General features: G+C 36.2%; 1 protein-coding gene across 1 annotated transcript in view; it reads left to right on the top strand.

Annotated features, from left to right (window-relative positions):
• The window catches only part of CTNNA3 (catenin alpha 3), an 834,982-nt gene that overhangs the window by 159,102 nt on the left and 651,300 nt on the right, over positions 1 to 24,580 (top strand). The window contains exon 3 of the mRNA XM_032595178.1: positions 12,171 to 12,263. Within this exon, the coding sequence (XP_032451069.1) occupies positions 12,171 to 12,263 (93 nt within the window). The remainder of the gene's footprint in view (positions 1 to 12,170; positions 12,264 to 24,580) is intronic.

A 24,580-nucleotide genomic window follows, 5' to 3' on the forward strand; every position in this document is an offset into this window, starting at 1 on the left:
GGAACCCAAGGATGAGGGAATATGGAAATCATAGTGTTTAATAGTATACTGATTTGCATATTTTGTTGGGTCCTTCATAGACACATACACAGTCATGCTTACTCTACTCCCCTTCCTCCATACACATGTACACACACACATTCCCTTGCACATACTGTATTCTTTCAATTTGTCTTACCCACTATGGGTCATTTACGTTGAGAGATAAGAGTATTTCTCCAGGATTACAATTCTAGTAAAGATTGTTTGCCTATTTCCTTCAAAGTTAAAATGTTATCACAAGCAGATACCTACAAGGAAAAAAAAATAGTTGCATAAGTTATTGTTCTGATATCTTCGAGAATGAAAGCTGTCAGAGGATTGATTGCCGACTGTCACTCTATTAAGATATTCCTTCTTTCATGAAAGTAAGGAGTGTATCTAGATGTTGCTGTCTTGATTATTTAGGGAATCAGGTGGTCTTGGCTGTCTCATCCATATCCACAAAGTTTATACAATATGATTCAATTAAATTTGCAGTGTATAACAACTTCTGTTTCCATGATAGCATTTGAATTGAGTAATATGCACAAAAAAAGTATTGGTTCAGAATTAAACTAACTGAAAACTTTATATTGGCTTTAGCACATTTTATCTGTCTTTAAGAAAATCAGTTCTCATTCTGCCACTTGAGATGTCAGGTCACTGGTCATAAAATTACTTTGAAATTTGATGTTGATTTCAATGATAGTGAAGGCCATGATAGTACTTTTCAACATCTGCCCTTTACACACTGACCCTATTAATAAGGACTTACTGTGCCTGCGTGCTTCGTATTTATGCTTGACCCTCAGCACACAACAAAGTATATCACCAGTTTAGGAAACAACACTTGATCTTGTCTTTAATTTATAGTTTAGATTTGCATTGTGTCTATGGTAGTTAAATAGATTTTATTTGATGCTGTATATTATATCATATTCACTTGACAGGTGGCACATACTTTTATCCTTTGGGTGACGATTCTGAGGTGAATAATAGCTTAATTCAGAGAGGGACCTTGAGGAAACGTCTAGCTGGTTTAACCATCATAACTTACATTGTATATCAATATAGTGCATGTGTATTCGTATACAGTTATATATTGTTCCAAAATAAAAGATGAGAAATGTGTTTGGTAAAATGAGACCCTTAGAGCAGTATACATTGCAGACCTCAATTTGGGCTCTGGAACATATACTTCAAATGATTTGTTAGAAGTAGCACTTTAACAGCCAAAACTGTTTAAGTTGTGTGTGTGTGCATGTATTTGTGTGTGTGTGTGTGTGTGTGTGTGAGTGTTTTCATCTCATTCATTTCTTTTGTGATGGCACATACTGACACAATGTATTAATGCTTGTTTTTTTAAACAACATTGACATATGTCCACCTAGACAAATAAAGATTTTCATCTTTAATGACTCATTGGAGAAGAATAAGAAGTTTGGATGCAAATTTGCATAGAGTTGGAGTATGTAGGTAAAATAAAAAAAATATATTATAATCCCTTATCACTAGAAGCATCACCTTGAATCTGCTGCTGACAGACTAACAAACACACAGACACACACACACACACCCCCCCCCACACACCATCCATAGGATACCTTTAGCATTCTAAGGAAAGAGAATTTTTATTCATTATTAAGGTCTCTTTTAGGTGGTCTGAATTTGTCATTGGCAATGGGCTTTGATTCATTTAATATTTGCCATTATATTAAATAAACATGAGATAAATACAATGCCTGGTTTTTCTATTTGAATTATCAACCATATTTGTGAATCATCATTTTATTTTATTTTATTTTTTATTTATTTTTTTTTTAATTTTTTTTTCAACGTTTATTTATTTTTTGGGACAGAGAGAGACAGAGCATGAACGGGGGAGGGGCAGAGAGAGAGGGAGACACAGAATCAGAAACAGGCTCCAGGCTCTGAGCCATCAGCCCAGAGCCTGATGCGGGGCTCGAACTCACGGACCGCGAGATCGTGACCTGGCTGAAGTCGGACGCTTAACCGACTGCGCCACCCAGGCGCCCCGTGAATCATCATTTTAAATATAGCAGCATATGAAGTCATAAACACTATTTTTAATCTAGTAGCACTGAGTCATTATATATCTGTATTTTATGGAAAACCTACTTTTAAATAGCTTTGGATCCTCAGATTTTGCATTAAGTGTCATGATTAATATGATCTCCTGATTGATATTAAAAGTTCAAATATAGGTATAGAAATTTTATATTCTCTTCAAAATAAAATTATTTGGGTTTTTTTTGCTTGTAAAAATGATTCATTCTCATTATAAAAACTCAAACTATAAATTTTTACAAGTGTGAAGAAGGAAAGTTGAAGTTATCTTGATTCTTACTTTTCATAGTTAACCATAATTTTCCATTTTGGTGAATGACATTTTAGATATCACACTTTCTCATACACACCCCCCCCCCACACACACACACTCATCATCTTTAATAAATGAGATTATGTTATATATTCTGTTTTCCTTGTTGTTGGCATGTTTCCAAGTCCACACATATAGAACTATTTCATCAGTAATCTTTTATTGTTCTTAATTAGATAACTATATAGTGAAAAAAAGATACTTGGAAAAATTTCAGTCACTATAGAAACATACAGTTAAAATGGAGTGCTCTCTTCATTGCAATAGTAAGATCACTTCTTTTCCCATATACGATTCATGTTAATAGTTGGGGTTTATCACTGTATACTTTATATTCTGCATTTATAAATAATTGGAATAGAAAATTTTATTTAAATAGGAACATATCTTCTACAATTTTTTTTACTTAAATTATATATTTGAGATATTTTATGTTAGCAGAAAGTTCTTTTTTTACTTTTTTTACAGAATCATTGTATTACATAATTTAATTTATTCTTCATTGATGAATATTTAGATTCCTTTTCCATTTTTACAAAAAGTTGTATGTTTGCTGTATGTTTGCTTATATATGCAACTATTTCTGAAGGATGGCTTACATTAAATTGAATTACTGTAGTTTTGCAAATTTTAAATTTTCATAGATGAGGCGATGCTGCCTTCTAAAAAGTTGGCCATCTACCCTTTGATTACTTCTCTATACCTTCAGCAATACTGGAAAATATCAAGCTTTATAATTATTGGTAATATGACAAGGAAGAATGTTATTTTCTTGTTTTAGTTGTATTCCCTGATTATAGATCAAAAAGTATATTGGGAATCTTTTAATGTATTTATTAGTAATTATATTTCATATGTGAAATGTCTGGTTAAATATTTTGTCCATTTTTTTAATGCCCCCTTTCCTCATTGATGTTTGGGAATTATTTATGCCTTAGGGGTACCAATCTTGTTTGGGTTATAAAATCCTATACCAAATACTTTTGTTTATCTTTTGCATTTTGATTTTATAGGTTTTCATTATTTTCAAATTAAAAAAAATATGCAGTCATATATGCCAATCATTTTGCATACATTGAACTCCCCCCCAACCTCCCACCAAGTAGTAGTCAATTGGGTCATTACCATTATTTTTTCCCATTGCTCTGAAAAACACTAAATTTCTGTGTGTTTTAATTAGTCACTATACTTTCCTTTATTCTTTTTTGTTTTTGTAAATCATCTTTGCTACTCTTTCACATATTCTTCCAGATGTACATTAAAATTAAACTAAGCTCCATTTAGATCTATTAAATTAGTACACAAATTTAGGGAGAGTTGACATTTCATTTTACAATGTTGAGCATTCTCATTCAGGAATATGTAATTTCTTCCCATTTATCCAGTTGTTCTTTTATGTCATTAAGTAAGATTTAATACATGTACACATATGCATACCACAGTATGCACATGTATATGATGTGGTTGTACTATTTCTTAATAGGTATATACACCATGAAATTTATAACTTTACTTGCTACTATGACAGCCATTGGGTTACTAAGACTTTTATTTTGATGCTAGCTGATGTATAGAAAAGTAATACATGTTATTATTCATCCTGCATTAAGACATGTTACTGAATACTCAATAGTGATAACAGCTTTTCAGTTAATTATCTTGCATTCTTTAGGTAGGCAATTTTGTCACCCTCTGTACATTTTAGCTATCAGTTATTTTTTATGTTCATTTACATTGACTAGAACCATCAGTAAAATATTGATTAACCTCCATAACAGTGGAAATACTTACCTTAATTTTGACTTTTGAGCAGGGTATTTGCAGTAAATTTCTGAAATTTGTTTTATGTTAAGAATGATTCTTGGGCACCTGGGTGGCTCAGTCGGTTGAGCGTCCGACTTTGGCTCAGGTCATGATCTCGTGGTCCGTGAGTTCGAGCCCCTTGTCGGGCTCTGTGCTGACAGCTCAGAGCCCGGAGCCTGTTTCAGATTCTGTGTCTCCCTCTCTCTCTGACCCTCCCCCATTCATGCTCTGTCTCTCTCTGTCTCAAAAATAAACATTAAAAAAAAAATTAAAAAAAAAAGAATGATTCTTTCTAGTCATAGCTCACTAAAGATTTTTTGCTTCTTTAGATTTATTTTGCGTTAATAAGAATAGGCATAAAACTATCATCAAATGCTTTTCCAAAATTTGTTGAAATATAGTTAAACAAGGGATTTTATAGTTAGATTTCCCAATTATGAGCTACTGGTTTATTCCTAGGGTAAGAACATAGCCTTGTTGTATAATTATTGTTTTTGTACACAGCTAGATTTAAGTTGCTAATATTTTATTTAGAGATTGCCTGATAGCTCTGTCCCCTGTCTAATCCCTATCTAATTTTGTTATCATGTTACATAATCACTGAAAGACAATTGTTGAAATGGGAGGGGGCTTACAAAACAAATAACTAGTCTGTCCCTCATCTCTCAGATGGAAACCAAAGGCAAGTAAATTGTCACACTAAGTAAAGTAATTCAGAGACAGGATTGTGTAAGTAAAGATTCAGAGTTTGGGAGGTGGCTTGAGATGCAAAGTCTGAGGGAATAGGAAGTTCCTTGATAATAATTTGCTTTCTTGAAACGCCCTGAATGTACTTGCTTCTCTGAGCTCCACTACTTCTAGCTTCCTATTGTACTTAGAAACTAGAGGTTTATTTTTCTCTTTCATGTGTTCCCTTAAATCGATTATATTTCCTGAGATTGGCTTTCACTGTCTTTGATTTCCCTGGCAGTTCCTGGCCCACATAAAAGGTGCATACTCAACATTTGTTACTTGATTACAATTGTCCCCTGCATCTTGCCATGCGCTTCTCTAGCACAATTCTATTCCTGGAATGCTCTAAAAACTTGTAATTCATGCTCAGTTCTTGTTACCACAAAGAGCATCAGGGCAGCAGTGTTTCACCAGGAGAAATAGAAAAGCTGGCTTGTCGAGCCAGAAGTCACTATCCAAGCCAACACTGGGACATCACAGACTCCCTCCTACACGGCTCAGGCTCAGTCCCAGGCCTCTGAGCCAGGCTCCTCTGGAAACAAAGCATTCATTACATTATGTTCTGCAGGAGACCCGAAGCTCCTGGGTTTGTTGATGGCAGTTTTCGTGCCTCTTTCCATCTGCCATACACTCCAGCATTTGGCAGCCGGCTTGGGCCCTTTGAACAATTAGTTTACTTGATTAGAAATAAATAAATTAAAAGCAAAGTTGGGAGCTATTCAGTTGTTCCCAGTTCGATATCTTAAGTGAAAGTAAAACTTGAAAGAAACTGCCCCCCGAGCTTTGTTAAGTATGATGACCAGACTACAAGAAAAGTGTGTTACTTTTCTTTGAAGTCCAATTGTCTAAGCCTTTGTGGAATATTGAAAATGAATTTCAAAGAGAGATTTTGTTCCCCTTTCTTGCTTGTCCTGAATTTTTGCTACCGTTTCCTTCTACTAAGCTCCATTTTGCATTCTCTCTTTGGGAATGACACGTACTTAAGCATATTAATTTGTGCATTCATGCATGTATTCATTCACCAAAGAACTATTATTGTTTGGCTATCATGTATCAGGCACTAGGAACTGAGGGCCCAATGATGAGCAAACACAGGTAAGGACTCTGTACTTACACAGCAGAGGAAATGATCACAAATCAAATAATCTCTTCAGTGAATGTGTAATCACAAACTGAGACTCATGCTGTGAAAGGAAAAAAAAACCTGACTTGGGCAGAGGGAAGTCTCCAGGGTGGGTGGGAGATGTGGTATCGGTGAAAACTAATTACTTTGGTAATCTGTTGGTTTAATGGCTTACTTTTGAGCAGAGATCTGATAGACAGCAGTTAAGCAGGTATAAGGGGTATAAGGGTGATGGTGAAAAAGAAGGGGAGCATATTTCAGGCTAAAGAAAATGGCATGTGCAAGTATCCTGTGGCAGAAGAAGTATGGATATCTGAAAGTAAATTTAATATCTGAAACAAAGATAGAAAAAGAACTCTTAAGCATGGTGAGGGTGGGGAGCAAGAAAAGATGATTCAGGAGGTGTTTGAGAGGTGAAATAAACAGAAATGGATAGATATGGGAATGAGAGGGTGAGTATTGTTCAGGTAGTCTCTAGTTTTCTGCTTTGAGTCATAAAACACACAAGACCACCTCACCACCTACACAGTTCTCTGACCACACTAGGCTAGTTTGACCATCAACATTCCACTCCAACACTCTAAGAATGGTCCTCCATTGGGGCGCCTGGGTGGCGCAGTCAGTTAAGCGTCCGACTTCAGCCAGGTCACGATCTCGCGGACCGTGAGTTCGAGCCCCGCGTCAGGCTCTGGGCTGATGGCTCGGAGCCTGGAGCCTGTTTCCGATTCTGTGTCTCCCTCTCTCTCTGCCCCTCCCCCGTTCATGCTCTGTCTCTCTCTGTCCCAAAAATAAAAAAAAAATAAAAACGTTGAAAAAAAAAAAAAAAAAGAATGGTCCTCCATGTGGCTGAATCAAGGACAATTTCAGGGGTAACTTACTTGACCTGTCAGTATTTAATATTTGAGATCACCTCCTTGAAACTTTCTCTTCTCCCAGCCTCTATGACCTCAGAGTATTGTGGGTAAGCTTCTCTATCCCCGACCACTTTTTCTAAGACTTATGGTAGGGTTATCTTCTTCTATCAGCCTAATAAATATTGATGTCTCAGATACTTTTCTAAGAATATTTACTCCCTGCACAATCACATCCTATTACCATTGATACGCTAGTGACTCTAAAATTCTGTCTCTGAAATTCTCTGTCTTGAAAGTGTTTACACAGGAGTTGCATGACCATCTGACAGAGAGGAAACTGAAGGAAAATGAGACAGTGACCTTTATTGCCCACTGATTGCTAGGATACACAGTGACATGATATTACAATTAGCTATGCGAACTACATACAAACAGTGCACATGTGGCAATGGAAATCTCATCAAACATCAAAGTTTGCTTCATGTTCTTGGGAAATCATATCACAGATAAATACCTGTGTGAGAACTCCATAGTGACAGACTGAATGTTGTGTGATGAACAGCTGTCCAAACAGTGAGCTTGTTCATAGCAACAATAGCATTTCAGTTGTCTAAGCTGACTTCGAGGACAACTAGTACTGCTAGACTTCAAATAAAACTTGATTAGGATGTTCAAATATAGCACGCTCTGTTATATAGTACTTTTAAAATATAGTCCTTTACCAGATCAGAACAAAGTAATGATGAAAAGCAGAGGTGAGCCTACAGATGGTAGACTGATTTGAAAAGTCCCTGAGAATACTTCAAATCCCCAAATATCTTCTTTATAGCTATCCTCAGCTTTACCATTAATGAGTCATTCTTTTGGGTCAAGCATGGCCATCTCCCTGACCTTGATGGGAAAGCAAGGGATAGAACTAGTCTGACTGGCAGGGTTCTACAGATTCCAGAGTAGAGAATTTCTGACATAAGACCATAGGTTAGAAAGTGAAGGGTACCCTGTTCTATGCCATGTGAAAGGGTAGAACCAAAAGATGACAGGAACATATAAAATGGTATACAAGGAGTGCTTGGGTGGCTCAGTCAGTTAAGTGTCTGATTTCAGCTCAGGTCATGAATCTCACAGTTCGTGCATTTGAGCCCCATGTCGGGGTCTGTGCTGATAGCACAGAGCCTGCTTCGGATCCTCTGTCTCCCTTTCTCTGTGCCCCTCCCCTGCATACTATCTCTCTGTCTCTGTCTCTGTTTCTCTCTCTCTCTCAAAATAAATAAACATTAAAAAAAATTAAAAGGAAATTGGTATACAAAACTTGAATTAGGAACAGGAAGAGGAGAACAAATGTCAGCAGGATGAGAACAAATATTAATTAGTTGAAGAATCATCTGATCAGGCTTTGTTTTCTACAACTCAACCTTTTTTTTTTTGTTTTTTTTTAACAAACCTGATAGGGCAGTACATTTAGTCAAGTTTAAAGGGTCTAGAATGGACATGAATCATAGTATCATAGAGGGCAGAAGGACTTGTGAGCAGGAGAAATGGTCACATGAAAGTTGCTGATTTAAAAAAAAAAAATTAAAAAAATCCCTCCCTCACACCCCTCTCAGTAACATGACATGTCGCTGTTGAAAGGTTTTCAAATTTATTTTTACAGTTATTAAATACAGTGCCAGTAATTATTTTAATGATACAGTTTAATTTTTTATAAAAATGAAAGAATATTGTGTCCTGGCCTTTTTTTTTTTTTTTTTAAAGAAATGTGAATTTACCTGAGTCCCTTTGGTCCCATGTTTTAGGATAAAACTAGACTAGATAGACTCTGATTTTCATGGGCCTGGCTAAAAATGTGGTACAATATCAGTAAAAAGTCTGGTCAATCATTTCAATGCAGGAAACTTTGTCAATACTTTCAGTTCAGGGTGGCACAAAAGAGCACACACATATTTGGTTAATAGTCTTCTTGTCATTGGATGGTTTATGTTTCTTCTCCCAGTTTGATTTTGTTTTCCTTATCTATACAGTAGAGGATTAGAGAATGGGATCAGAAATCACAAGCTGTTGACCTATGAACTTAAGGCAACAGTTTGGTGAAGGCAGTGTTGTTATTGTTGGTAGTGGGGTTTTTGTTTGTTTTTGTTTTTTGTTTAATTCCATCTTGTTTTCATGAGATCTAATGCCTTTAGGGATTATGCCTTTAGGGAGGGCATACACACTCACCTATTCCTGGGGACCTGCAAACCCACCAACCACTGAGTTACATCAAGATTTTATACTCATATTTCCTGCATGAATCATGAAAACGTTTCAGTTTGTGGCTCTCAGATTAGAAATTTTGTCAAATTTATTTAGGCTCTTAAGGTTTTTATTCTATAAAACCGCTTAAGGGAGTGACTATTCTTTCCTACCCTCCACTGGTAGAGAGATAGGTGAAATGGAAGGAAATTCATACAAGGTCAAGCGCCTACCTAGTGCTATCAGGCCATCTCCTCACACTCTCTCATTTAATCCTCAAAACATTCCCTGCTATAGGTATTATCATACCCATTTTTCAGGTTACAAAACTAGCTTAGAGAAGTTAACATTTTGCCCATGGTCAAATGCTTATCAGTTGTGCAAATCAAGTTCAAACCCAGATCTGTTTGCCTCTAAAATGTCCTTATGTCCTAATTTCCCTTAGTGGGCAGAAACTTTCTGCAAGGATCTCTGGAATAATGAAGCTTTACACAGACTTTGAAACATTGTCAAAATTAGATATACAAAAGATGTCGGATGTCCAAATATATCAAGCTATTATACAAAATATTTTATATGCATGCTGTTTTCTTTGATTAGTAGGGATTTGCCTTCATGCTGTGCTTAGAAACATAACTAGCTTTCTAAAAAGCCACACAGAATTTAGGAATATTCTTAGAAGAAATTTGGCTTTCATTTACACATTGATGTGGCTTTGGGAAATATGTCACAAGTCACTTAGATTAAAAACATAAAGAGATTTTATTTCTATCAGTTAACTTTTTATTTTGTTTTGTTACTGAAGACTAGCTACCTCATAAATTCAAATTTGTATAAAATGTCACTAAAATTCCATTTGCCTTATTCTGGAAATAGTACTTGATTATTTAGAAAATTTATCTGACATAAAACAGTTCTTATAAGGAGAATTTCAGGTATGTCTGCATAAAGGAAAACAGAGTGTTAGGATGATCATTAATTGAGTAGGAAACACTTAGTCATACTGTATTTTCAATTGAGAGTTTGTGAAACTTAAGTCCACTAATATAAACAGAAATTTTGTGTTTCGCATCATTTCCATATTGTGTTAGTCACTGAACTGGATTACAATAAACATGACTAGCAAATTTCCAGCACAAGAATGTCTGCTTTTAAAAGAGAAAAAGAGAGGCGCCTGGGTGGCTCAGTCGGTTAAGCATCCAACTCTTGGATTGCGCTCAGGTCATGATTTCGCAGTTGAGGGATCAAGCCCTGAGTCAGCCTCACACTGAGCGTGTAGCTTGCTTGGGATTCTCTCTCTCACTCTCTCTCTTTGCCCCTCCACTGCTCTGTCTTTCTCTCTCAAAAATAAATAAATAAACTAAAAAAAATGAAAAAAAAGAGAAAGATGATACATTAAAAAATAAAGGAGAAGAGTATATGGGGCATGTTTTTATGATTTTTAAACTTTGGATTAATGAGCATGTATCTGATTTGACTGAAAGATTGAGCCAATAATTTATATATTTAAAGAAAATTTACTTAATACAAACAGTGGTCAAACTTACAGATAGAGATTTTCTTCAGTGCAGTGCAAATTATTATAAGACATGGCAACGTGATTAGATTGCTGAATCGCATTCTCTGTGAGTGGGGCTTGGGGGTTGGGAGAGAGGGGCACTGAAACTACTGCCCTTTTCAAATAATTCACAAATGTGCTAATTGTGTGTCAGATTTGAAAGTTGAAGCACTGTGACCTTCAAGCCAACAAAAGCCCTTTTCAAATAAGCCACTTTCATGTACATTAATAAAGTGAACAATGCCTTTCCCCAGTTAAATAATGTATGGCTGTTATTTCATTATATGTAAATGCAAATCAAGGAATTGTTTCACTATTCATATAGTAAAAGTAATGCTATAAAAAAGGAGACTGGAAATCCACTTAAGTCACATTTTGTGGTGCCCTATAATTGTGATCCAAGGGTGTGTTTCTTGTCTCCTTCCATTGCTTGCAGCTAACATGTGGTTTCTCTGAAACTGAATTCATTTTGGATTGGAGGAATAAATCCTGTAATGTTTTGAACTATATAGTAACCAACAGAGACATTAGGAAAATTAGCAAAATGATTAAAAAACAAAGCTGTTTCCTTGCAATGATGAAGACAGTGACGTATCTTGTAGATCAGAGGGAACACTGTACATACCCATTTACCTACTAGCAAGAAGAGTGAATAAAAGTAAGGGTCAGAGAAAGGGAAAGGAATTCCATGCTCTTTCCAGTGGCTCTTTCATGGTATAAAGAAAGTAAATATTGGACTTAGGTAAAGGATGTAAAGGCAATTATTTCACTGGAAAAGAGTGCAGGTTTCAAAAGCAATAATGTATAAAGGAATTTAGGTGTTACTAATGCTTGAATTGAATTGATTGCTGGAATGTCAAACAATGAGCATGAAGTTGTAGTGGAAAATCAAGAACAGGAAGAAGAATTTAATTATCTTGTATTTGTCCAGCTTTGTAATATATTTGATGCTGAATAAAACATGAGTAAAGATATAGTCATGCTTAATGCAACTTAAGTATGCATAATAGACCGCAGGGGGATAAAAAAAATAATAAAACAATTACAAACTTAAAATAAACCATAATCATGTGAGATTCCAAGAACCTATTAGCATTCAATCCATAAATAAACTTTTTTTTTTCCAGTCCTATAGGAAACCATAATAGTTAACATCTTATTATGGGTTAGATGTCGATACCAAGAGACTGGATAGAGTCGAATGATTCACTCACCAGTCTTCCTTTTTGTTTTAAACAATTTTCTCAAGCCCTTTGTTGTTAACTGTTTTAATAGATTCTCTAGATACTTCCATAAAACAGAAAGCAGTGACATTTATGAGGATGCTACTGGTTATCACTGAGATTTTTCAGTGGGTATGTACATGCCCTAACTTATTTAGGATAACAAATGTTTCTACATTTCTTTAACAATGTGAACTAATTTCCATTATTTTGGATTGTATTTAAGGTGGCAAATCTTGCTTGTTCCATGTCAACAAATGAAGATGGGATTAAAATTGTTAAAGTTGCGGCCAATCACCTGGAAACCTTGTGTCCACAGGTATGATGACTAAATTGCTGTCTCTTTCATTACACTAACCATAAAAATTATATATAATGCTTTTGACCTTTTATATATATATATGGAAATATATTAAAATATTTATTTTAAACGCAGAAGATGATTTGTCCTAAGGTCATGGTTTATTCTTTACGTAGAACCTAGTTCTTGTAACATTGTCTCAGGGACCATATCAGAATCTTGTGAGAGAAAAGTATAGTGTGAAATCAAAGCAGAGCTTTGTCCAACAATTTTATTTTAGTCATTATTTATTTTGAAATCTCAGAGTATGAAAGGAACAACTTTTGGGACTCCTGGGTGGCTCAGTCGGTTGAGCATCCAACTTCAGCTCATGTGATGATCTCGCAGTCCATGAGTTCAAGCCCTGCATCAGGCTCTCACAGCCTGGAGCCTGTTTCGAATTCTGTGTCCCTTCTCTTTATGCCTCTCCCCACTCATGCTCTGTCTCTGTCTCAAAAATAAATAAATGTTGAAAAATGTTTAACTTTTTTTAAAAAGAAAGGAATAACTTCTTTTTATCTTTCATCCAAAGAAGACATGAGTTTGAAAAAAGCCAAGATATGTTTTTGTGTCTGCAATTCAGTTTTTGTTTGTTTGTTTGTTTGTTTACCTTCAAAGCAATGCATTATTATGGAAGTATTTCTAGGACTAGTGTTTTTGAACCATGAATCAGGATACATCGAAGGGCAATCTTAAACACCCTGTCTTAGAATAATCAAGAGATAATACAGATAATTACTTCCGAATAGAGATCACAAATGTTGTAAGGATGTGAACTGTAACAATGATTAGAGACTGGATATCTGATGAGCTGCTCATTTTTCTAAAAGTAGAGTATGTGTTAAATTCTTGATTTGCCTTGTTGACAATTTCATCTCTAAGAATATTGAGCAAAAGTAAGGGAGACTCTTCCTTCAGGTTTAACGTTGAGTAACAAATAAAAACTGTCTGGAGAAGTGGTGTCCAGAGGACTTGCAACGGAGATCTCGCCACTGATGTCAGTTTTCTATGAGCTCTCACGAGGAACCAGAAGAGTGTAGTGGGGTCCCTAAAGTGGTTGAATCATTTCTACCCCCCTTAGCAGTCTAGGAGAGTTCACATTGGGGATTATACTTGACGCCGTCACTTTTTAAATTGTCTTGGGGCGCCTGGGTGACTCGGTCGGTTAAGTGTCCAACTCTTGATTTGCGCCCAGGTCATGATTTCACAGTTTGTGAGTTCGAACCCCACGTTGGGCTCTGAGCTGACAGTGCAGAGCCCGCTTCAGATCTTCCGTCTCCCTCTCTCACTGCCCCTCCCCTGTTCATACTCTCTCTTTCTCTCTCAAAATGCATAAACTTAAAAAAATTAAAATGTCTTTTGAATCTGAAGAGTATTAACTATATCTTAGTGGTTTCAATTTATAATTTTCCGATGACTAAATAAAGCATCTTTTCACATGTTTGTTAACCATTTGGCTTTCTAATTCTGTGAATAGCCTAAATCTTTTGTTAATTTTTAGTTGGGATGTCTTTTTCTTTTTTGTGGCATTGCTTAGGTTTGTTAAAAATATCCTCTGTTGACTACAGCTTTTCCTTTAACTTTTAAAGTACTATTTTAATCATAGAAAATTTCAAGAACTTCAGTGATCCATCTTTTCATTCCTTCAATAGATACATATTGAACACCTACCCTGTATCATGGTTAATTGGTTTGTATCATTGGTTCACATTTTCTTTAAAAAAGGTTGAAGTATCATTATTTAACATTTAAATCTTTAATTCATCTAAAATTTATTTTCATGTCTAATCTGAGGTAGGGATTTTTTTTTTTTTTTTTTTTTTACAGTGCTAACCATTGGGCCATTATCATGTATTGGTTAGTTGACCCTTTCCCAATTAATGTGAAATGTTATCATTGTTTGTCTCTTTCTCTCTGTCTGTCTCTCTCACACACACACTTAAAAACATTTCTGTTGTTTTATATATTTGTATACACATAAGTATATACTATACATATTTATAATATGTGCATACATACACATGTTTTATATGATGCATTATACAGGTGTAATAAATATATATCAAATGTGTACAATTTACTTACTACTATTCCATATGTAAATATAGATTGATAGGTAAATTGAAATACATTTCAGAGCATACAAGCTTCTGGACTCTCTATTATTTTCCACTGGTCTATTTCTTTATCTCTGCAACAGTATTGCAATGTCTTAATTATGTTTTTATACTAAATCTGATATCTCTAGGCAGATTGGCTCACCTCATTTTTCTTGTTGTATTTGGTGGTGTTTTGTTTTGTTTTTAATTATTGCTCTTCTTCTTTTTTACTTGTTCATATAGCTTTCAGGATCAACTTGTCAAGTTCCATGGAAGTATGTTAGAATTTTTATTGAAATTGTTAAAATGTCTTGAATTTTAGATTGTTTTAGGAATAATGACTTTTCGAGATATTAGATTTTTCCATTAATAAATGTTTTATTGATAAATGCTTATTTAAATGTTTTATGTATCTCCATAATCAATCTTTTTTTTTTATATTGTCCTTCAGGGCTCTTAAGTTTTTTATCATTTATTACAATAAATTCCATGGCTACATGCTGATGGCTTCCAAACTTTTCTCTCTGGGCCAGATCTCTCCCCTAAAGACCACACTCAGATTTAGGATAGCCTTGACATTTCCACTCTGATATCTAGAAGACACTTAAAATAGCCCAAATGGATCTCCTGATTGTTCCATTCCCATCTCATTCTGCTACTTTTTTAATCTTCCTTATTTTAGTTAATGGCATGGTTATTCACCTAGTTGTTCTGGGGAAAAATCTGGAAGTTTTTTTTTTCTTCATTCAATAAATACTTATTGAACATGTACTACGTAGTAGATATTCTTTATGTACCTGTAAGGTAAATCATGAAGAAAACAAACAGATAAAAATCCTTGTCTTTGTGAAGTTTACATCTTAATGATATCTGAGGGCTGTTTTTCCCATTGAATCCATTAACTAGTCCTAGCAACTTCACCAAAAATATTTATCTTGAATCTATATACTTTTCTCCATCTTGTCTGTCAGCATCTCATCCTATCCCACTATCACCTCTATCTTGGACCACAGAAATACCATCTCATATGGTTTCCGTACTTATATCTCTTTAACCTAGTTTCTATCTAAAAACCAAAATAAATTTTAAAGATGTTTATCATAGCAATTGCTTTCTTTAGCTTTTACAGTAAAATGCAAACATTTTTTATGACTTCTTCAGACTTTTATAAACTTCCTACTGCCTAACTTGCGGCCCCATACTGTACTGTTTTCCTTTTCACTCATTAGATCACTGCATATTGGCCTTTCTGTTTCTAGAACACGGTAAGTTCCTTCCCATCAGAGGGAGCTTGCATTTGTTAATTTCCCAGGGCAGTTTTTCTCTTGAGGCCAGCTTCTGTTATGTTCAGTTTGCAAGGACTCACTGAAATACCATCTTCTCAGAGATCAATCTCCCTAAATGGCTTCTCCAGCTATACCCCATTATATCACCATATTTATTTCTTTTAGAGTCTCTATCACAACCTGAGATTATATTTTATATTATTTTGTTACTTTTATTGTACACTCTCGACACTCAAACATAAAGTTCACGAAGGCAATGATTTAGTCTTCCTTATTCGCTATGTATATTCCCTGTACTTAGCAGAAATGCAACATATATATGCAGCATATAAATATAGAATAATTATTCTATATTTATAGAGGGCAGCAAGGCTTTTGGCAACACCTTTTATACTTTTCCTAACAAGATGTGTCTTCTTTTGGCAATATGAAAAAAAATTACAGTATAACTAGAGTTATAGTTACGAAAAGAATAATCCTTAAAACGGGCGATTAATGTATAGTTGCTAACCAACAGTGGGATCTGTACTGGTGGGCTTCAGTGATCTGCTCTTGATTTATTTCATTTCAATGCTTTCCTAATGATTTGGATAAGACTATAAATTAATATATATCTTAAAATTTATTAAAATTTTAAATTCTTAAAATTTTCAGTTAACAATAAGAATAAAGGGCATATATTAGCTGCATGAATCTAGTAACAAAGAATTTGGATTTCCAGAATTGGACTAAATTTCGGTATCCAGATGAAATGTAATAGATATAAATATTAAACCATATATATGGAACACTATAAAACAAATTGTAAAATAGAGAACGGAAGAGTTATAGCTTAGCAGAAATGTACCCTCCAAAAGGCTTAGAGATTTTAGTTGATATTAATCTTAATGTGAATCAACAGTGTGATACAGCTGTCAGAAAAAAAAAAAACTACTATGATTTAACATCTTTTAATCAAAGAATAAGTTCTAAAACTAGGGTGCCTGGGTGGCTCAGTCGGTTAAGCAGCTGACTCTTGATTTTGGCTCAGGCCATGATCTCACAGTTAGCGAGTTCGAGCCCACATCCAGTTCTGTGCTCACAGTGCAGACCCTGCTTCAGATCCTTTACCTCCCTCTCTCTGCGCCTCCCTGACTTGTGCTTGTGTGCTCTCTCTCTCTGAAAAATAAATACACGTTAAAAAAATTAAAAAAAGAATAAGTTCTAAAACATATTCTCAACCTTCTCTGTACTTCAAAATTATTTTTTAAACTGTATGTATTTTAATACAGTACATCTTGAAATTTAGAATTAGTAGTTCTGGAGTGTACCCCGATTGTGAGTGTGTGTGTGTATGTGTGTGAGTACCCATATGTGTAAGTTCTACTTTTGCAAATCTATTGAAATAAAACATGCACATGCATTTAGGTCCTCTAATTCTACTTCCAGCAATTTATAGTACAGCTGTATATGTGCACATGCATAAAAGTCTATGAGTAAGGTTTTTATGCAGCTTGACTTACAGTGGCAAAAGCTGGAACCATCCTAATGTCTGTTAGCAGAGAATGTTAAAGCTGTGTAAAGTAGTAAGTCGGCTCAAAGTATGTTTTGGTATGGAAGATACCCAAGATAAGTGGAAAAGGCAAATTTTAAATGAGTATGTATATTATCCCATTTATGTGGGGGGGGGGAGGAGATAGTTTGAGCCATATGTTTGTGTAGTCATAGAAAATTTTTCAAAAAAGTTTCACAAGAATTTTAATAGTAGTTATTTCCAGGAAGTGAGACAGGGACAAAGCACAAAGAGGACAGTTTTACAGTCCATTTCATTTCTTTTACAACTCTTAAGTTAAGCAGAAATAGGTATTTTCTTAATTTCTAAATAAAACCCAACTAATTAAAAATTTTGCTAGATTGATCCAGGAGTGAGGCTGAGAAACACAGGGTCAGGAGCTGCTGATGGGGTAACATTAATTCCTGTTTGTTAAAAATGTTTGAGTTCATGCAGGTTTCAGTGAGTTGGCTCATCCTGGCTCTTACTGTGCCTGAAGGGCTACAACAATAATGCTTTGCCCATTGCATATTTAGCAGAAGATCTGAATAGTGACATGACTTGAAACTATGTCATATGAAAAACTCATAAAAACAACAGGGATTATACCAAGGTAAAGGTAAGAAGACTTCAAAAAACATGGTCACTGCCATTAGATCTCTAAAGGCCTATGATGTGAAAGACTTGTTCTGAAGATTCCCGAGGGGCAGAACTACAGCTTATTGAGTAGGAGCTACAAGAATAAAAATTTCCCCTCATCACAAAATGAGAGATGCTCTCTAACAGTGCTATCCTGAAAGGAATTGGACTTTGTTGAGAAGGAGGAATTTGGAGTTTCTCAATGACACAGACATTCAAATACACGGAGAGTGACCATTTGACTAAGCTGTGATAAAGGGAGTATAAGCCTTGGGTAAGAAGTTCACCTAGAAGTTTTTTAATTCCCAATCCTGAGATCTTCTAATGGATCTTTTATATAAAGCAGAGAAATGTGATCTGAATGATAGCATTTCTAAAATAGTATAGCTGTTTGAACTCAACCTGTTGGAAGGGTAAAGCTAGTCCATATGGCTTAATAGTTACTCTATTTCAACAAGTGACTTGGAGGGATATTTTAAAAGTAAATATTTTGTATTTGCATATGGCACAGAAATGAGAAAGATAGAATTCAAGGTTCTAAAATATGTTTGTAATTTGGACTAATGTTTGAAACCTCATAAACTAAAATTTAATAAGGGTAAATATAAAGTCAGGACCTTAGGTTAAATACGTGCACAAGGTGGAGAGGAAAAACATCAGTTATATCAAAAGCACTGGCACATCAGGAATGAGAGGGGGACATTTGTATCTAGTTCAATGAGTTCAAACACTGGTCCAAAAAAGCGTTTTCATGGTCTATACTGAAATTAGGGTCAGTAATAGTTAGCTTTTTTCATAAAGTAAAATTCATTCAACTTTTTATGAGAAATTGATGTACTTTCTACTTGTTTGATATTCATCAAAAGCATTTGATTTATGAACTAATAATGAAAGTAGATAATAGCTTGTTATATGGTTATTCTTCACTTGGAAAAATAATACTTTCCCAATCCCATGTGGATTACGTTCCTTTCCCCACTACTTAACTTCTTTCAAAAACATTTGTAGTCTGAAGAATCCAGAAAATTAAAAGTACTAATTTAGGTGACTCAACTATATATCAGTAGCATGACATGGGGGCCATCTTACATCTTTAAAATGATTATGATACTTAGCTATGAAATAGGGGAATTTCCAGAGTAGCTGGTCTGGGGCTGTCCAGATCTAAAATTCCATGTTGGATTCAGGCCCTGCAATTTAGGGGCTAAGCAAAAGAAGAATGAGTTGTTTTAAGTGTAGTGAACTATTACCTACTCACCAGACATATTTAGTCAAAAGCCAAGAAAGGCTGCACCTTTTCAAAGACGTTAGGGGCACCTGGGTGGCGCAGTCGGTTAAGCGTCCGACTTCAGCCAGGTCACGATCTCGCGGTCCGTGAGTTCGAGCCCCGCGTCAGGCTCTGGGCTGATGGCTCAGAGCCTGGAGGCTGTTTCCTATTCTGTGTCTCCCTCTCTCTCTGCCCCTCCCCCGTTCATGCTCTGTCTCTCTCTGTCCCAAAAATAAATAAACGTTGAAAAAAAAAATTTAAAAAAACAAAGACATTAGAAATAAATTTCATATTGGGGTGGTAGAAGTACTGGTTGTTTTAAGTGTTCTTTTTCTAAAGAAGATTCTTTAATTAATAAAAATATGGTAAAAACCTAGGATATTTTCCCTGTGGTGAATACACTTATATTTAAGTAAGCAGACTCTCACAAGTGCTTAGATTTAACAAAATCAAGTTAAGTTTCTAATCACTGTCATATACGAATCAATATCTAATACAGTTTTGTTATATCTTCTGTTTATGCCTCTCATCAAATGCTATGTTATATGATGACCTGACAGAGCTAAAACAACTTGCAAAGATATCAAGTATATTTTCAGTGATGTACTTGGGGATATATTTTCATAAGTTACTTATTATAAATCTATAATTACTTTCTAAAAGGGTTGTATATTGAGTATGTTAAAGTCAAGTTTGCCCCATAGAAACTTGTGAAGTATAAAACAAACAAAATACCTGGGGGAGATTGTGCTCTGGATATCACCTGCATTCATATTTAAACATGGAAAAGTATAACCTCTATGAGAGGGTAAGAATTTCAGGTCCACTGAGGTATCCTAAAAATAATGCCTGACAAGTAGTAGGTGCTTGGTACGTATTTGTGAAGTGAATGATTACATCTGCACAAACTTATTTTGTGTTATAGACATTGGGAAATAGATACCAAAAGCCAGCATGATTCCTCATCCTTTTTGTTCTCTGGGAGGTATAAAAATTTCCAGTTTCTAACCAAAGTGATAAAATGTCCCCATATGACACTGTCTCCTTGAAGTACACATCTTGTGAAGTGACTGACAATATCTCCCTCTGCATGGACAAGATTATTTTGTTGTAACAGCAGCTTGTCCTGATTACGTTATGATGTGTTACTATATTTAGTATACACCAGTAAGGCTATGGGACTATCTCTCTCTCTCTCTCTCTCTCTCTTTTAAACTGTGTGTGTCAACTGAAGTCTCATGTCTCTTTGAGAAAGAGAGAGAGAGCTTGCATGCCTGAATGCACATAATTGGGAGGCGCAGGGAGAGAGAGTGAGAGAGAGAGAATCCCAAGCAGGCTCTGTGCTGTCAGCATGCAGCCCAGTGCAGGCAAGATCTGAACCCAATCGTGAGATCATGACCTGAGCCAAAATCAAGAGTCAGATGCTTAATGGACAGAGCTACCCAGGCACCCTGAGGGTATGTCTTTCAAATGGAAAAACATATCTTTATGTGTATGGGGGTTTTGTTTGTTTTTGTGATCAAGAAGCTGTCATATCTATGAATTGAAAGCACTTAATTTTCTCAGAATCATGCTCTGGGGAAGCAGATATGTTTTCTTTCATTTTCTATAGATGATGATGATGGATGTTTTGTTTGCAACTAAACAATAGAAGACTCAAATATCAATTTGAAATAATCATATTCTTTAAGAATCCCAGAGTGTACTAGCAGTGTTGTGACAGACAGGCTTTTTACAATTATTACTAATTTATTTTTCTCTTAAGAGAATGGCAAAAATACTCTAAGATTTTGGAAACCAAGAGTCATCTAAGACCATAAAAAAGCTAACAGGAAATGATCTTTTTTTTTTTTTTTTAAGAAGCTGATTGTGATTGAATGGTTGATTCTCAAGACTGTCTCGGGTGATTTCAGACGGAAAGCCTAGGGTCAGTCTCTTCCTGGTGGTGCCATGATATTTATGTGGGGACATTGTGATTGAGTGCAGCTATGAACACAGTTGTTTCCAAGCTGGAAGTTAAGCTCTGTTATTGTACTATCGTTGTTCTGCATCCTGTCCCAATTATGCAGTCAGCTACTCCCTTTCACTCACTCCAAGGATCTCTTCACTCAACAAATATTTGCTGATCATCTACCTGGATAACCCATGAAGCTAGGGTGACCCAGGGGCAAGAAGTGGGGATTTATGGAGTACTCACTAGAGCAATTCTGAGGAATAAGGTCTGGGTTCATCAAGAAAGGGCTTTATCTAAGAAAATCTGAGGCATCGTGTCCTAGAAAAAGAGACAGAAATTGTGGAAAAGAAGTCAGAAACATTAAATTCAAGTGGGGAAGTGAGTTTGCAAATTAGATAATGACTTAAATGCTAGTAACCAGGACTAAGTATGATGTAATATGTAGGCAGAGGCAAGAATTTCCAAATTAATCCAGAGACTATGCTGGAACCCTTATTTACACTCATGGTGTGTGCTGTAATAGTAAGCATATTAGCATAAATGCCCTGTGCCAGCCTGGGGGTTGTTCTATTTATAGAGGCAAACAAAGGTGGAGCTTTGCCTACACTGTTTCCAATGAGAAGGGAAAATGTACTATGTAGGTAAAAATGAAGTAGTGTTAGAGAGGAATAGGTTAAAATGCCATAGGAGTTAGAGATTCATGTCAGTTAAGGGATTCAGGGAGGGCTCTCAGAAGAGTGACATAGTCTATAAGCCTTAAACGATAAACATGATTTGGACATTTGGGAAAATATGAAAAGGACAAAGGAGATGGAAAAGCAAGAAAATTTAAAAGTGAGTAACTGAATCTGTGTAAGCTGCATCATCTCCTAGCAGGAAAGCTCCTGGTAGGGGTGGAATAATTCTTTGTTGTGTGAGACACAATGGTGGGGATCTACATGCCACAAAATTCAGAATGTAAGGCATTAAATACACAACCACCACCTCCCAGCTCAGTCTCTGTGATAACCAAAAATGCCTCCACATATTTCCAAATTCCTCCTAAGAGATCCCGCCCCATTTGCAAACAAGTGGGAGGCCATGGCTGTGGAAAAGAAAGAGACTGGATACACATTTGACAGGACTTGGCCCTTCCTGCCAAGCCAAAGAATCTAGATTTGGAACTTGGTAGAGGATGGCAAGTCATGATAGGTTTTGAGCAGAAGAATGACATTATCACATTCCTGCTTCCGTGGAACTAACCTGGACTGTGTGTGTCAACTGAATGGAAACTGTGATAGGCAGGACCAGTTAAGAGATTATAAAATATTATATACAAAAGTCATAACTTGAATAAGGGACATAGGAATAAAAATTTATAAGATGGGACAAATTGTAAATAGACTAAATAAATTGACCAGAAAGTGAAAGCACATTAGCTTACAGTAATGATGGAGGCAACAGAGGACAAATTTGGAGGTTTAGTCTGGCACCTGGAAAGATGGTGGTTCTATTAGAAGAAATTGGAAATACAATGAAAGAGGAGTCACCTGAGGACAGAATTAATATATTTAAAGCACTATTGAAATATTAAGGCAATGCTTTACATATATTTGAGTTACTCTCAACATAAAGTTTAGATTATAGCAAACACGTTCAAAACTTGAGATATAATAGCGAGATATGGCGGCCATTCATATAGAGGTGATGGTTGGAACTGTTTCATGTAGGACAAGTTTGCTAAAGGGCAAGAGAAAATTAAAGGGTCAAAGGCAGAACCTTAAGAAAATACATCTAGGAGAGAAGAGGAGGAACCTAAGAGAGAACAATCATCAAAGTAAGAAGAAAGTCAGGAATGTGTGGGTTGGTGGAAGCCTAGCAAGTGGAACCTGTCAGCCTGGTGGTCAGCAATGCCACATGCTCCAGAGAGGTCCAGGGGGATGAGAACTGGCAAGTGTCACATGGAGTTGGAAGTTAGGAAGTCAGTGGTGATCTTCACAAAAGAGGTTCTGGTGGCTTCCTGGCGAAGGAGGAGAGTGGGGCCTAGACTGTGAGTTGAAAAGAAACTTAGTTGTGGAAAAGAAAGACACTGGGGGGCCCCCACTTCACAGACTTTTACCACAGAATCTTTCCATACTTTTTACTACCAGTCATTTTTCAATATTGCTTTTCATCTCCAGAATCTATGCTGTTATTTAAGTTTTTAAGCAATTTAGCAGAGTTCTCTAACATATGGTTTTTTTTTTTTTTTCAGTTAGGTCAGGTTCATGAAGCTAAATATTAATAGAACTTATCGCAGATTTTTTGACAAGTAACAAATAGGCTATCCTGAATTTGCAGATGATTAGCACATACATGAATCTTAAACACATGGATTTTAAAAAAAGAGAGATTTAGAACTTTAGATATCACTATGCAATTCAGAAAGTAATATTAGTGCTGAAAAATAGTTGGTTGGTCACACTACTTTTAAATGTCATTTTAAATGTGAGTCTAAATTGAAATATCTGTTGGTATCAGGATATTTAGCCAAATGGAGAATATCTGTGACTGTTTCTTTCAAGAACTTTGCCTTGAGGATTAAATGAAAAATACCTGTAACCAGATATACTGAAAGCTTCTGTATCCTGTCATAACAACCTCACTGACCAAAGCACGTTATACAAATCTAAGCAATCATTTATCCTGTTCTTGTGCTATGATCAAGGTTCCAACCAGAGTTCTGTAACTAAAAGCACTGAGCTCTCATTTTATGTGTTGTAAATGACATTTCCACTGACCCTTATATTCCAATTTAGTTTCAAAGGGGGAATTTCTGCATTCTTTTCAAAGGGAGATCGTTCCAATTCCAGATCCACACTGAACCAGAAGCTTGGTACTGGCAGTTGACTCCCAGTCTCTTGGAATATAAGCTTGGTAGGGCAATGACTGGGGAGTCAATTTTAAAAGAGCAATGGTCGGGGGAGGGCAGTGCACAAGGGTAGTCAGTCATTTAAGCATCTGACTTTGGCTCAGGTCATGATCTCACTGTTCGTGAGTTTGAGCTCCACATCAGGTTCTGTGCTGACAGCTCTCAAAATAAATAAACATAAAAAAAAAAAAAAAGCGGGGGAGAGGCAGGAAGATGGCGGCGTAGGAGGACGCTGGGCTCACCGCGCGTCCTGCTGATCACTTAGATTCCACCTACACCTGCCTAAATAACCCAGAAAACCGCCAGAGGATTAGCAGAACGGAGTCACCGGACCCAAGCGCAGATGAGAGGCCCACGGAAGAGGGTAGGAAGGGCGGCGAGGCGGTGCGCGCTCCACGGACTGGCGGGAGGGAGCCGGGGCGGAGGGGCGGCTCGCCAGCCAAGCAGAGCCCCCGAGTCCGACTTGCAAAAGCGGAGGGGCCTGACGGACTGTGTTCCAACAGCAAGCGCGACTTAGCGTCTGGGAGGTCATAAGTTAACAGCTCTGCTCGGAAAGCGGGAAGGCTGGAGGACAAAGGGAGGGTGAGCTGCGGAGCCCCCGGACGACAGAGCTCAGTTTGGCGGGGAACA

Source organism: Lynx canadensis, chromosome D2 (genome assembly GCF_007474595.2).
Source record: "Lynx canadensis isolate LIC74 chromosome D2, mLynCan4.pri.v2, whole genome shotgun sequence".
Taxonomy (NCBI): Eukaryota; Metazoa; Chordata; class Mammalia; order Carnivora; family Felidae; genus Lynx; species Lynx canadensis.